General features: G+C 41.1%; 1 protein-coding gene across 1 annotated transcript in view; it reads right to left on the minus strand.

The window, feature by feature from the left end:
* LOC101650139 (disintegrin and metalloproteinase domain-containing protein 5-like) overlaps nucleotides 1-14,229 on the minus strand; it is a 98,460-nt gene extending 84,231 nt beyond the window's left edge. The window contains exons 1-4 of the mRNA XM_045286862.1: nucleotides 14,206-14,229; nucleotides 13,768-13,844; nucleotides 12,879-13,053; nucleotides 12,432-12,497 (exon numbers count right to left, since the gene is read on the minus strand). Coding sequence (XP_045142797.1) covers nucleotides 12,432-12,497; nucleotides 12,879-13,053; nucleotides 13,768-13,844 — 318 coding nt within the window. The 5' untranslated portion in view covers nucleotides 14,206-14,229. The remainder of the gene's footprint in view (nucleotides 1-12,431; nucleotides 12,498-12,878; nucleotides 13,054-13,767; nucleotides 13,845-14,205) is intronic.
* Between the last annotated feature and the right edge of the window lie 915 nt (nucleotides 14,230-15,144).

Raw genomic sequence — 15,144 nt, forward strand, 5'->3', positions numbered from 1 at the left:
GTCCCCCAGAGAGGAGGTTATATGTAGACCCTTGTGATCAATTCCCCCTTTCTATCCCCCCTTCTCTCCTGGTATCGCCACTGTCACCCCTGGTACTGAGGGGTTCATCTGTCCTAGATTCCCCGCATTTCCAGTTCCCATCTATACCGCTGTGCATCCTCTGGTCTAGCCAGGTCTGTAAGGCAGAATTGGGGTCATGGTAGTTGGGGGGAGGAAGCGTTAAAGAACTAGAGGAAAGTTGTGGGTTTCATTATTGCTATACTGAACCCTAAGTGACTCATCTCCCAACTACCCCTCTGCAAGGTATGTCCAGTATCTCCAAGAATATAAATACAGTCCCAAATTAAAAATAATTTTCCTACAAAGGGGAAAATCCTCAATGATAGGCTCACTGGAAGAGTGATCCTAAGAACTGTATGTAGAACTATTTGATGTTATAATATAACACATGTGCTAATTTCTTTTTTCTAAAACATTTTCAAGACAAAATTCAATATTAATGATAATATAAGTTATGCAATGATGAGATCAGGCAAGTCAGGTTTGTTCCTGATGATTCAATGGACAGCTTTAAATGTTTCATCACTAAGCAGGTTTGTTTTAAGGTTACTATTCTAGATCATGTTGAAGAATACCTATTTATTAAAACTTTTATAAAAACTGAGACTGATCCTAACCCCTTTACAACTTCCTATTGGTCAGACACTGTTTCAAAGCAACCACACAAATCACTGTATTTTCCAGTTTGAAGATGTTTGTAAATAAAATTCACTGGGAAATTCCATATGACTTCATAAATTTCTGTTAAAGTGCAGAGACAGAGAATAACAATATATTTTTTCCCAAACCATTTTATTAGGATGGTGGGCTCAGCTGAGTGTGAAACAGTGCCTTGTCATTCTAAACATCTCCATTCCATGCTTTTTCCTCACAAGTTCTCCCCACTTCCCACATTTCCCTCCACATTCCAAAAGCCTTTCCTATGTGTCTGAGGGTCCCCTGAACTCCCTTCATTCAAACTTGCCAATCAGGAGAATACAGGGGACTTTCCCAGCCCCAGTCACAAGACTGAACTCAATCATTAAACCAAAATATCTAACTTTTTTTATAAACAGATCTGTCCTCAATACAAATTAGATAATGACTCACAATGGCTACAAGATGGCAATCTTGATTTAAAAGTCCTCCTGAAGCTCAATAGGTTACGTCAGCTTCATGGCAAATTCCTAAAAGTTTCCTATGTGCAGACCTTTTTCTTAGTTCTCACCCCCACCTGTGTCAACATTTCCCCAATTGCTGGCTCAGGAATTACCCTGTCTCCCAGACAATTTTTCTTTGACACTGCCAAGGATGTTCTTCTGTCCAAACAGCACATGCTGCCCCTCCCCTTCCTTCTCCTCCACTGTCTGCTCCAGCTTTCTCTCCTCCTTACAAACTTCCACCAGTCTCGTCCTTAAACCCCCTGACTTCTTCCACCTCCTCCGACCTGCCATCCTCTTAACCTCCATTGACCACTCCTCCTTCCTCTGTGTACCCATCTTTCCTCGCACTGCTGCCATCTTCTGTGCAGTCTCCTCCCTCCCCTCTGCTGCCCGTCTCCACGCCACACCCGTCGCACTCAGCTCTTCCCAGTTCAAAAGTCTCTTCCATATATCTGAAAGTTCAACTCCAGACCCTGCCCCACTTCTCCCTTCCCACGAGGTGGCAGCAACTGAGCGACACGTTAAAGTGCATTTTCCTTTTTCTCTTTCTGACTTATCAGTCCTCGCAAAACATCTGGAATTTTCCCCCTCTGATCTGGACAATTATATTAGAGTTCAAATATCTCACTCAGTCTTATGACTGAACCTGGAAAAATATTTATATTATTCTTACAACTAGTTTACCACCACCACCACCACCCCCACGCCGCCACCAAGACAGGGAGAGAGTCTGGGTAGTGGCCCAGCACAGAGACACAGAAATTGATGCCCAGGACCAAAAGAACCCAGTGGGCTCTGAGGCACTTCCCCAACAAGACCCTAACTGGACTTATCAACTCAGTCATGGGGACGACACTCTCTGAGATGAAATGGTTATGTATCTCATGGAGGCCTTAGAAAATCACAGCCAATAAAGTAGTCAATTATGAGAAAATTAGAGAAATCCTTCAAGATCCAAAAGAAAATCCTGCCCAGTTTTTCTCTTGCCTCTTAGAGGCTTTTCCTAAGTTCACCAGGGTTGATCCCTCAGCACCAGGGGACACTGCTTTACTCCAGCCTCACTTTCTCTCTCATCCAGTTCGCAGCATTAAGAGAAAACGTAAAACAGCTTGAGGATGGTCCTCAAACTCCACCTTGAGACCCCCCTCAATGCGGCCTTTAAGGTTTTCAATAATAGAAAGGAACAAGAAAAGTTAGAAAGAGGCATGGCTAAATATCAGATGCTAGCTAACACCCTTCAGGGTAGCATGAATCCAGACCTATAAACACTGGGCCACAAATGGGTAAGCCACCTGGACCCTGCTTTAAATGTTCCCAGATGGGACAATGAGCACATGAATGCTACAATCCTCGTTCCCCGCTGAAGCTTACCCACACTGCATACAAGGAGGACACTGGGATTGCCCTTTTCTCCAGCAAGCAGGAAGGATAGTCTCTTCCAAAACACCCCCAGAGTAACTAGCTCAAGACACCTCAATGCCAGGGCTTCTAGGACCAGCGATTGAGGATTGACAGTGCCCACAGAGATCCCCTATCATGAGCCCGGGGTAACAATTATTGTCTCAAATAAGCCTATTTCTTTACATTTAGACATGGGGGTCACTTATTCAACACTACCTGAACATTCAGGACAAACTTCTGTAGTGCCCACCACCATTGTCTGACTCTCAGGTATAGTCTCACAACCCCTCATTACATGGCCACTTGCATGTAGCCTTTATAAGGTACAATTCTCACACCAGTCTAGTCATCCCCAAATGTCCTGCCACTCTGCTGGGCACAGATATTCTTACTAAATTCAAAACAGTAGTAACTTTTCATTAACTGGGGGCCTCCTGGGCTCGAAACATGTTGCTTCTCTTATAAGCTACACCGGATGCTCCTCCTGCCCTCCCCACCACCACCAAAAAACTCCAGTGTCCTGACACACCCTATTCCGATTCCCTTCCTTTACCACTTGCTCTGGTTAATCCACACATTTAAGATGTCACTCAACCCTCTCTCGATTCGATCACCAACCTGTTTACATCAGATTAAAGACCCTTCATATTTTCCTAATGTTCCTCAATACCCTATTGCTCTCTGACACTTAAAGCACCTTAACCCCACAGTTTCAAAACTCCTTAATGCAGGCTAGGTCACATAAATAATAGGGGGAATCTAATACAGGTCTTCAGGCCAAAGGTAATTTTTGAGTTTTCTTGGGTTAGGAGAGCAGCTGCCACCAAGGCCCATAGACATGGGGCCCATATTGTGACATGGGGTCTAGTAGACTAAATAGATAAGCTACAGGAGCAAGGGAGGGTCCGATTTCCTGGCCTGGGACTCTCACAGCCATGCCAGGCGTTTCAGTCTCGTGTAGAGTGAAAGGGATGATTAGATTAGGGAGAGAAGGAGCAGGAGATGAGAGCAGGGCAGGCTGAAGTGCTTTGTATGGGTTTTCAATAGATATTGTTGCATCTAGAGGCTCAGTGTGATCCCCCTTTTGCCACTTCATAGAGGGGTTTAGCTCACATGCTAAAATTGAGAATCCCCAGCATGAGATAGCCCACAAAGCCCCAAAAGAAGAGCATTGCAGCTTTATTAGAGGGAGTTGGAAGCTGCTTTCTGTCTAATTTAATCTCTCTGGAGGGTTTTGTGTGTTGGACTCTCAGGTAGATGACAGAGGGAGAGAAAGTTGGACCTTGGCAGGGGGCACTTGGTACCCTCTAACTGCTAGGAAGTTTACAAGTACATTGGTGTGATGCTGTGAGTCCAGAAGGGAGGAGCTACATAGTAGGTCATCCACATACTGGAGGAGAAAACTGGGGGAAAGGTTGAAAGACAAGAGATTGGTTGCTAGGGGGTGACTGAATAAATGAGAGCTGTTTATGAACTCCCGAAGCAAGACTCCCCAACACATGTGTTGAGAATGTAGGGTGTCAGGATCTGCCCAGGTAAAGAAGAAAAGGTCTTGAGACCTTTTATCAAAAGAGATAGTCAAGGAAGCACACTTTAAATCTGAAACTGTATAATGACTAGTATTGGTAGGATAGTGGAGAACAGAGTGTAAGGATTGGGAACAACAGGATGGATAGGCAAGATAGCAGAGTTGATGGCGCCAAGATCTTGAACAAGTTGGTAGCTGCTATCGGGTTTAATAACTGGCAGAATGGGTGTGTTGTAGGAAGAGTGGACGGGGCTTAATGGGCCTGCATTGAGGAGCTTTGTAAATTATGGGTTTAAGGTCCTTTAAATGTCAGAGAGCTATAGGGTATTGAGGAACATTAAGAAAATCTGAGGGGTCTTTTTATCTGATGTAAACAGGTTGGTGAGGCAAATCAAGGGAGGGTTGGGTGACAACCCAAATGTGTGGATTAACTAGAGTAGGTGGTAAAAGAAGGAAATTGGTAAGGGACACTAGTTATTTGGCTAGGTGGGGGAGACAGGATGAGTGTCTTACCCTTTGGGTAACTACGTCTGATTGTAACAACATTTTTCTAGTAAACAATGACAGGTTCCCCTTTCTCTGCAGTCAGCAAAGCCAGGACTCACCTATTTTGTAGTGCTAAATGTTCGTAATGTTAAAAGAGTGCCACCTCTTTCCTTCATATCCATGCTAAAGTCTTTTGATAGTTTGTAGCAAGAATGTGTAACCGTTTCCATTCCTCCCACTCCAGTTTCCAGAGCTGCCAAGATTCTAGTTCCAATGAGTATCGGGGCTATAACTACTCTCTTAGAGCATCTGTAAGACTCAGATTTGTATTTTATATGGTGCATTCCATGTCATGTTCATCTAGGAAAGTTATATCTAGAGTAATAAAAATTGGGATGCATAGTCCTGTCCAGTCCACCTGTACACATGTGTAGTCAAATATGTCTGTGATAGGTACGTTTATTGTGCCAACCTGGCCAATAGGAACATGTGGGATTAATCACGGCAGAGTTTGATTGGAGGGCAAAGAGGTAAATGGCTCTGCTAGTCCCACCCCTCACTCTCTTGCTCTCTGGAGATCAGACCAGCATGCGGTTGCTTTAGCTAGTTCTGTGCCTCAACTTGTGAGCTACACTACCTGTGGGGACAGCCAACCTGTGGATCCTGTCGCTAGAGGTTGCCTTGAGACCTGCTTTGCCATGCTGCTGGTGTGTACATTGCTTGAGCTTGAGGCTGATGGATCCTGTCATCTTTCACTGCTTGAGTTTGATATCCCATTCGGGCCTGCTTCACTAAGCTCCTGAGCTACTGTCTGTTGGTGACCTGCTGTTTGCTGCCTGTGGGCAGGATTTTGCCTCCATTGCAGAAGGGCAGACTCAGATGTCTGATTCCTTGACCCTGGACCTTGTGAGTTGAAGGTCTTCCAGCATATTAACTGTTCCATGGAAGTGAGTTGAACTGAGCCCTCTGTACTGCTGTGTGGATGAAGTAGCTGTTATAGTCCTTCATGCTGTATAAATCAATCTATCTATCTATCTATAATCATAAGTGTCCTGATTTTGTTTCTATAGAGAACCCTGCCTCACACAAAAAGAGAGTTTGACTGCAAGGGCCAGTAGAGACACTGCCAACCACATCCTTAAATCTCACTTATCCAAACTGTTTCTCAAATGCCATCTGCCCTGGATTCAGCTCTTACCTCTTGCCCTTATGCATACAAGAGCCACTCTTTGCAAATATTTTCTTCTCAGCCCCTTCAAATTAATGTACAGCAGACCCTTTCTTATAGGAAACTTCCCTTCTTCATCACTTCCTTTAGGAAACTATACACCCCCACTAAACCTGGTCAGACATATTCTCCAAACAGAAGCAAACATGCAGCTACCTCAACCTTATCCCCTAGATAAGTTTTCAGTGTCCCCATGACAAGTATTACTAAAATCAAAATAACTCAATCCCATAGCACCTCAATTGGAAGGACCATATGCAGTCCTTCTAACTACCCCCACAGCTGTAAAGCTGTTAGGAAAACTTTCCTGGTATCATCCATCTTTCAGTGATCAAACCTTTCCCTCCCAAATCTCCGTTTTCCTCATCTAATCCATCTAATAAGGAAATTAAGCTATCCATCAATTCCTACTCCTCTCAGGTATTAGGACCAATAAAGTTTAACTTATCTCACAGGCTCTATCAAATTCCTGAGGAGATAGATGCCCACACCTCTGCAGTGCCAATGTCAGGCCTTCCTGGAGTGAGCATTCAAGGATATCACCTGGTTCTACCCTCCAGACAGCACCCCTGAAGCCATCCTGCTGTCGCTTGAAGACTTCTGATTACAGGTTACCTTTATGATATTGCCCTGTGAGGAAACTGATTTTTTTTCATTCCTGTTAGCCTGCTGCCCAGCCCTCGTCTCTTCCACCATTACAGCTCTCACTACGCTAGCCAATCCGGTGGGCCACTGTTCTAGTCTCAGGAGACCCTTTGGCATCGTATATCTCATTGGGGGCCTTCTTAGTGGGTTCCTTTTTGGCATCAGCCTAGGAACTGTTGCTTTGATTGGAGCAGATCCCAGAAATGTCCATGTATAGGTGTATATTGGGAGTATCCTCTGAGGTGCTCTCTCATGGTTATGTAAGTGGGTGGACAACAGATACTCCGCTGCCCTTGTGATTGTTATAAACCCTCCTGGATGCCCAGGACAATGTGATCCTTTATATACCATATCATCTTTCCCAATGAATGTTTAAAATCCCCGAGGTTATATAGGTGCTGGGATGAACATAGCGAATTTTGGACAGGCAGAATTACTGAATTGGGGGCAGACATGAAACCAGCTGAGTGTCCCCCACACTTGTTCAGTATATCCGTTGGTTCTACAAACCTCCCATGTGGGATTGGTGCAAGAGGGAGCATTTAAACCAACAGTTCTCAACCTGTGGGTCGTGACCCCTTGGAGGTCGAAAGACCCTTTTACAGGGGTCACCTAAGACCATCAGAAAACACATATTTCCAATGGTCTTAGGAGCCAAGACGCCACTCCTCATTCTGTCTCCAGGCGGGTCCACCTACATGCAGATAAATCCACATACAAGTACCTGGCGTGAAGACTGTTACCCATGCGACATCATGTTTCAAGACAAAATTTCATCTATTTGTCATTAGAAATAAACATTTCACAATATGTAATTACACACTGTGTGATTAATCACTGCACTTTAATTATGTTCAATTTGCAACAACGAAAATATACTTTGCATATCAGATATTTAAATGACAATTCATAACAGTAGTCAAATTACAGTTATGAAGTAGCAACAAAAATAATGTTATGGTTGGGGGTCACCACAACATGAGGAACTGTATTAAAGGGTCGTGGCATTAGGAAGGTTGAGAACCACTGCTTTAAACAAACGACCCAGACTGGCATTGAAGGACTCGGGAAGCTTATTAAAATCTGGGCTCCGTACAAACCAATAGACTGAGCCAGACCCAGGAAAATAGCACAAGCTGATTCCCAGTCATCAATTTCATCTCTCCTTATTACCATTCACCAACTTCTTAGCTAGACACTGCACACCACACGTGTTGTGGTTATGCCTCTCTCTCTCTCTCTCTGACAGAGAAGATATCTAGCATCTCCAATTCCATCTTCATGGGTAATGCCCAATATAACCAAAACAATTAAGGCATCCCCTACCATTGGACCAGTGGCCACTGAAGTACTTCTCAGTTCCCATCAGGGTGCTGTCTGCCTCCTGTCCTCTGATGAGTTACAGTCCATAAGCAGTTACTCTACTGATTCCTGTAGTCAAACTCTCTTTTGTCAAAAAACTGAGGCTCAATGTGCCTCACCTAGAGTGTTTTTCCAATGTAACATTTGTCTATGGGGGGACTAGACAGGGCTGTGCATCCCAATTTTTATTACTCCAGATATAACTTCCTAGATGAATGAGACATGGACTACGCCATACAAAATACAAATCTGAGTTCTATAGATGCTGCAAGAGAGTAGCTGTAGCCTCTACACTCATAGAAACTAGCATCTTGGAAGTTCTGGAAACTGGAGTGTGAGGAAATGAAATTGTTACACATTTTACTACCAACTATCAAGAGACTTTAGCATTGATATGGAGGAAATAGGTGACGCTCTTTAAACACTACAAACCCAAATTAATTCCCTACTGCAGCTGGCACTACAAAATAGGTGAGTCCTGGATTTGCTCACCTCAGAGAAAAGGGAACCTGTAATTGTTTAGGAGAAAAATGTTACAATCAGACGTAGTTACCCAAAGGGAAAGACAACTAAAGAAATGAATCTAACACCGATTAATTAAAGGAGTTTGGGGATGTGGGATCTGCAAGGGAAATTATTTTTGACTCTTGGAAATCTTGGGCCCCGTGGCTTCTGTCACTCCTGGTACCTCTTAGTTTATTATGTATAATTCTGTTCTCCGGGCCTTGTCTGTTTCACTCTTTTCAAGATGTTTGCAGGGACAAAGATGTGCCTTCACCGATCAAACCTCTGCAGAGAGGTATACAGCAGGATTCTAACCCCTAAAGCGCTCACTGGACCATGCCTAGACAGGACAACTGTAAACCTCTCACCACCCCTGCTCAGCAGGAAGTAGTTACAGAAGATGAGACCTTAGCCCCATTCCCCAGTACTAAATGGCAGGGATGATGGGTCCAGCTGAGTGTGAAACAGCGCCCGGCCAATCCAAACGTTTCCATTCCACGTGTTTTGCTCACAACCTGTCTCCACCCCCCACAACTTCCCATGTGAGCCCAAAGCCCCTCATACATGTCAGAGGCCACTTCACCTCCCTTTATTCAACTTGCCAATGCCGGTGGCAGGGGTGGGGGTGGGATACACAGCCCCAGTCACAAGTTCCCACCCCCAAGGGTATATTTGTCCATGATTCCTTTGTCTTGGGGCTATTCTCTTCCTCTCTTCGAGGTAGCCTGGCAGCTGTGCTCCCCAATAAAGTCTATTCCTTGATACCCGAGGATTGGCTCAATTCTCCTTCCATCATAGGGCATTACTGACTTATACTCATGAAGGAATTTTATCCTTTCAACTGGTGGATGAAGTAGGAATGTGAAATAAGAATGTGGGAGATGACAGGCCAATGAGTGCAGGCTTGCAAGGCCCTCAGGAACATGGCGTGCTGCTGAGAGCTCCCAGGGGTGGCAGTCCACTTGGACCTCATGCCCATGAAGCCAGATGCAAAACCCAAGCAAGGAGCAAGGTGAGGAGGAACAAAAGAAGGAGGCGTTCTCAGTTTCTGTCATATGCAAATGCCCTACCCCTTAGGAGGTATCAAAAGGCCTGATTGAGAGGCTGCACTCCACAACTACTCTCATGCCTTACAGGGACTATCAAGTGGATATGAAATCCAAACACCACAAAAGGTACATACAAAAGGAGTCTAGTGAATCCTGTATTTATTGCTGAAATACTGTAAGTTTTACATGACAAATCATATGAGAAGATATTTTCAATATATACAGCTAACAAAGAGAGATTGAATAAAGATATATAAATCCTGTATAACAATATAAGGAAGTTAATATAAACGTGGGCAAAAGATTTCAACATCTTTTAAAGAGCTCTGATAGTATAGTGGTTATACATTGGTCAGCTGTCCTATGTACAATAGAAGAAAACACCGCCTGGCCTGGCATCATGCTCATACTTGTTAAATTTGAGCCCATCTTTACTGTGTATACGTCAAAAGAACACAGAGAATGTATAGTCTAGGAAAGAATTTGGTAATCTTTAAAATTATAAAAAGTTTCAACACCTCAACAATAAAAAGACAAATAATCAAATTTTACAAATCAGAAGAGGCCAGAACACACACTTGCCTAAAGAAAGCATTCATATAATTAACAAATACATAAGAAAATGCTAGAGAACATTAGTCATTGTTGTTAGGTGCTAATCAGTTGATTCTAACTCATAGTGAGCCTCTGTACAACAAGAAAAGAGAAAATACTGAAAGATCTTGCTCCATTTTTAAATTGTTGCTTTGTTTGTGCCCAATATTATGGCCACTGTGTCAAGTGATCTCCTCTAGGGGTTTACTCATTTCATTGACCCTCTACTAAGCATGATGCCCCTGTCCAGGGACTAATCCCTTGGGATAAAATGTCCAAAAGAAGTTGAGATGAATTCTGGCCATGCTTGCTGTTAAGGGGTATTCTGCTGCACTTCCTCAAAGAGAGATTTCTTTCTTAGCCATTGTTGACAGGGGCCCTTGAGTTTAACTCATAGCCACCATAGGTACAATAGACGAAAACACTGCCTTGCCCGCCATCATCCTCTTGTTAGATTTGAGCCCACTTTTGCAGCCATTAGAGAGACCAAAACAACAATGAGAATTGTTGGGGGAAAATTTTTATTTTGCATATTCTCCATTCTTTTAGTTATCAACATATTTTCGACATATCAGTTATGAACAGAATAGGTAGATAAACAGACTGGTTAGAATTCATTGTTTTTAATTTGGCTTTATCTTTTGTTCTTAACTGTAGTGCTTCATACCTCTTCATTTAATGTAATTATATATTTGTGTTAAAATATTTTATCTTCACTTAAGTTTTTAATTTACTCTACATTTTATGTGATAGATATTGTAGCAGTTATGCAATCTGTTGTCAATTTGAGAGTTGAGAGTGAAGGGGTGAAGTTCAGTCTGTCAATCAGGTCACAGCTTGATGACCTCATTTGGAGGCGCTAAGGAGATAAATAGCTCACTGGAAGTGGGACACATGCTCACTCCCTGGGAGACATTGCTGTTGACAAGCCACATGGAGAGAGGCTGATGAAGCCAGAGCCCTGGAGCTGAGGAGTCACATGGAGACCCATGCCAGCGCTGAGATGCTTCCACCACTACTGGACCCACAAGGCTTTGCACCCACTGGCCTGTGATCTTCCTGCATTTAGCATCATTGCATGTGTTGCATGAGTCTGAAGAAGAATTTATAGACCGATAATGCACAGATGGGCTAATATCAGATTTAGGCACTTGACCTAGACTGGGCTGGGATATTTTCTCAATATTCAACTGCTCTTGCATATAAAGCTCTTTCTTATAAACACATGTGTGTTTATGAATTTGCTTCTCTAATCTACTCGGACTAACCATATGTTTAGTATATATTTTTTCCTCTTTGTCTTTGTTGGCTAATTTTAAAATTGCTTCTGTATTCTGTTTTGTATTTTTAGGGTTGTGTTGACTTTGTTATTTTTAAAAGAGCCCCAACTTCCTAGTCAGACATGGGCTTCATTTTTGGCTGAACCTAATCTCACAGGAAAGGGCCCTGAGTAAATATGAGTTAAAATACTCCATTACTAATTTTAAAATGTAGCATCTCCTTAGGCAAAAGTTCTGTTAATCCGCTCCCATAAAAATTGTAACCCAGAGAACCTGAGTGATTAAAAGTTTCTAGGTTGCAAACATATTGTGTTTTATTTTGATGACTCTTATTCAAGGTGGCTTTTTTCCCTCATGGACTTTGAATAGCTATAACTGGGAATCTTTGGGAATCCTGAATTATTTAAAGGTACCCTGGTTGAAGGTACATTCTTCCAGCAAGAAATATTGTTTGCTTTGATCAGTACACCTTGAGATTTTATCAACTTGGGACAAATGTAGCTGGGTTTAGAATCTCCTAACTCCGTAGTAGCCCCAGGCCCCCAAATGAAAAGAACAAGAACAAAAGTACCCCACTATACAGCAGACTCCTACTCATAGCATAACTGCTCCCTAGGATTTCCAAGGGTGTGAATCTTTATAGAATTAGACTTCTTGTCTCACTCCCACAGAGCACCTGGTCAATGGGTTCAACCAGCCATTTTATAGTTAGTCCAACATTTAACCAACGTAGCCACCAGGAATCAGACTAAAACATACATTGTATCATTTTAATGCCTACATACATGCAAGAAGTTAATTTTATTTATGACTTCTCAAAATGAAAATTTCGTTCATTTGATTTTCCATTGTTTAATTTACTTGAAAGTGAGAACAAAAGAGAAATTAACATTTTCCCTTTGATTGAAAGAAGTAGAATATTTGTTTCATAATTTACCTTTTTAGTGAGATTGATAGTTAAATCCACTTTACAAAAACTATCAGATACAATGCATACGTGTTACTTATAAATTTTGAAGGTGCATTAATTAATTATCAATTCAAATTATAAAATAAATGTTTATCTAAATAGCTGTAATTCTTCATTATATATTTAAAATAAAGTTACAAATATTAAAGCATTTAAAAATAACTGCATAAAATAGGACCAACCAGATCTTTATCCACGATAATGTGCATTTCAAGATATCGCTGCCATAACTTGGAAACACCGGTGCTCTGGTAAAACACAACATGAATCCTGAGACTTTCCAAAAAATTGCCTTCTATTTAAAATTATATTCAGAAATAAGCAGAGAAAGATGTTCCTACTAATTATCTACTAAGCTGTTTTCAAATATAAAATATAAGTTCTAACTGGAGCTATTTAAATGATTTTAGTTTATAAGTGCCCTTTTTGGTAAGAATTTCCAAATATCTTAAGAAATAACTTAAATTTACTTGATAGCCATCTAAGAATTCAGCCAGGGCACTTAAGAAAAGCAACATAATTTTAGTATGAAAAGGTTACCAATTAAGCTTTGCTGTAATTTTCCTTTACAGAAAATTATAATTTGTAATGTGTAATGTGGTTAAGCTAAAATCAGAGTCAGTACTTACTTTTGAACTTTTCCTGGCTTGATACTGTGAATCAATAGACCAAGAATAAATGTCACTGTCTCCTAATAGAGGAATATTAATATCGCTTTTTTCTTCATAGATCTTATGCACAAATCCTGATAAGGCCTCCAATGGTTCAATTCCATATGAGATGTTTGTAAACTGCAATATTCCTCTAAGGGTTAAAATAATCAAAACAAAATTCAAGTTATTCTACCATAACCATAATCTAGGATTATAATGAGAAAGCGTGTCTACCTTTTTTCATTTCATTTCATTTCATTTTCAGAGGTTCTTTCATGTTGTTACTTCCTCTCTCTACCCTTTGAAATCATATCCCAGAATTGGATACTACACCAAAAGATGTCTTTGGTACCATAGCTAATAGATATTTTACGAGCAATCCCTTACTTGCCTTAAAGAAAGCAGGTTACTGGAGTGGTTCTGCGTACTTAAAACTAGAATATGGATTTTCTGTGAAACTCCTTAGGTCCATTTATTCTCTCATTGATTCACGTGGCCCTAAAAGACTGAGTGTAAAGTCTGGGTCAATCAGACTCAAGCAATCAGCACATGCTAATCATCCAGCAAAATGAAGACATCAGACAGAAGTGCAAAGGATTTAGGAAAATTAAAGCAGTACGGAGAGATCAACCGACACACCCTAAGCACTGAACTGTGAAATTCTGTCCGTATCAACAAACAGTCTTCCACCAGGAACATCAGTTGCCAAGGAGACTAAGACTATTTTTTGGTTAATTCCAGTTCAGACTGTTATTGAATTGAAATAACAAAGATGACCATAAAATCAGAAAACATGTGGAGGATGAACTCAGAGATAAGGAGGACCTAATCTTGGCAAACTGAATATCCTTAAATAGGCTACAACCTGAGTCCTGAACAAGTGCTGAGTGTCACCCTGGAAGTTGGAAATCCTGCAGCATATCCCTGATAATTGCAATCCATCTAAAGAACAACAGAAAAGGGTAGGGAAAGAATTACTTTTTTTTTTAAATGAACATTCCCAAATATACCATTTATATTTATTAATTTAGCTACCTCAGCACAGTAATGTAGTTAGCAATTATCTCATGAATTTGTGAAAGGTAAAAGAAATACTAATTTATTCAAAGTGGAAATTCAGTTTTCCATCTACATCCCTTGATTACACTTTGAGAGTTTAGACATGGTTACCATGAAGTAAAATACTTTATACGAACCAGTGGATGTATAAAATAATAATGGAAGTACAAAATATTCACCTCGGTTTTTAAAACTCCCCAATAAGAATATGTAAGAAAAACAAAAATTGAAATTGAAATCCTACCTGAACGCTTAAAGGTTCAGAATGTAATAGGGTGTTCTCTTTGTCATAAGAAGAAACAATAGCCCCCGATGATAAAAACGACCTAGGCAAAAGCAAAAATAAATACTGAAACAGACAAAGGAGTATAATTTCATAATATAAAATTTATTTTTACAGAGGAATTAAAATCATGCTAATGAACTTGGTATATCCTCTCCATAATCCAGATAATTTGCTGCCACTTACAAAAAATGCTGAAGGAGACATTTTAAGTAGACTAATGTAACACAACGCCGTACATAGCATTACAACCTATATCTTTCTGGTTTTCCCTGCTTTCAGCCAATATTGATACCCCCTGCTGGGAAAGTGCATTTGTAACTAATGCTGTCAATGGAGTTTGGACTTCTTTCATCCATGTGAGCAATCAATAATACTCCTTTGCATGTCCTATTCTGACCTATGAATTTCTAGTAGCTTCCTATAGCTATATTGCCACAGCCATTTTACATTATCTTCATCAAAATAGTACTTGCATGGGATATTCATGACATTGTTTGATAAATTCTGCTGTTAGTTGGGCCACCTTTCTTTGAAATAGGCACAAATATTGATCTCTTCCAGTCACTTGGCCATGTAGTTGTTTTCCAGATTTCTTGCCATAGATGAATGAGTGCTTCCAGTGCTTCCATTACTAATTCCATCACAGAAGGTATTTTGAATGAATGGAAAAGCAAACAAACAACCATCGAGCCGATACTCTCATAGTGCCTCCCTGTGGGTTCCCGAGATTATAACTGCGTATGAGAGTAGAAAGTCACCTCTTTCTCCCACAGAGCAGCCGGTGGTATGAAACCGGTGGTATGAAACCACTGACCTTGTGGATCACAGCCCCACACAAACACTACACTACCAGGGGTACCAGTAACTGCACACTTACGTCCAAAGAGGTTTTTGGTG

This window comes from Echinops telfairi, unplaced genomic scaffold (genome assembly GCF_000313985.2).
Source record: "Echinops telfairi isolate 266 unplaced genomic scaffold, ASM31398v2 ScPeMD7_9;HRSCAF=40, whole genome shotgun sequence".
NCBI lineage: Eukaryota > Metazoa > Chordata > Mammalia > Afrosoricida > Tenrecidae > Echinops > Echinops telfairi.